The sequence below is a fragment of the Nestor notabilis genome, unplaced genomic scaffold (genome assembly GCF_000696875.1).
Source record: "Nestor notabilis isolate BGI_N333 unplaced genomic scaffold, ASM69687v1 scaffold21634, whole genome shotgun sequence".
NCBI lineage: Eukaryota > Metazoa > Chordata > Aves > Psittaciformes > Psittacidae > Nestor > Nestor notabilis.
The window spans coordinates 1-356 of NW_009926288.1; the positions used below are offsets into that span (position 1 = coordinate 1).

At 62.6% G+C, this 356-nt stretch overlaps 1 protein-coding gene across 1 annotated transcript in view; it reads right to left on the bottom strand.

The window, feature by feature from the left end:
• Positions 1-6: 6 nt before the first annotated feature.
• ACVRL1 (activin A receptor type II-like 1) overlaps positions 7-356 on the bottom strand; it is a gene marked incomplete at its 3' end in the record, with an annotated part of 4,161 nt that continues 3,811 nt past the window's right edge. The window contains exons 8-9 of the mRNA XM_010013464.1: positions 127-257; positions 7-39 (exon numbers count right to left, since the gene is read on the bottom strand). Coding sequence (XP_010011766.1) covers positions 7-39; positions 127-257 — 164 coding nt within the window. The remainder of the gene's footprint in view (positions 40-126; positions 258-356) is intronic.

Below are 356 nucleotides of genomic sequence, written 5' to 3' on the forward strand. Positions count from 1 at the left end.
CCAGCATTCCTTCATGATCTTTGCCAGCGCCGACAAAACCTGGGGCAGCCACAAAGAGAAGGGGACATGGATGGGTGTCATGGAATGGGGTGGGAATGGGAGCAGGGCAGCCCCACCGGGACTCACCGGGTCGGAGAAGAGGCGGTTGGGGACCACGGGGGTCTGCTGGTCGATGCACACCACCTTCTTCATGTCCTCAAAGCTGGGGTCGCTGGGGACGGCGTCGAAGAAGGGCGGGCGATACTCCTCCACGATGCCTATGGGAAGGGCGAGCAGCATGAGGGCATTGGGGCATGTGGGGTTCACCCGCTGCCCTGCACATCATGGGGTGCAACTGACCTGCTCCCTGCCATGGG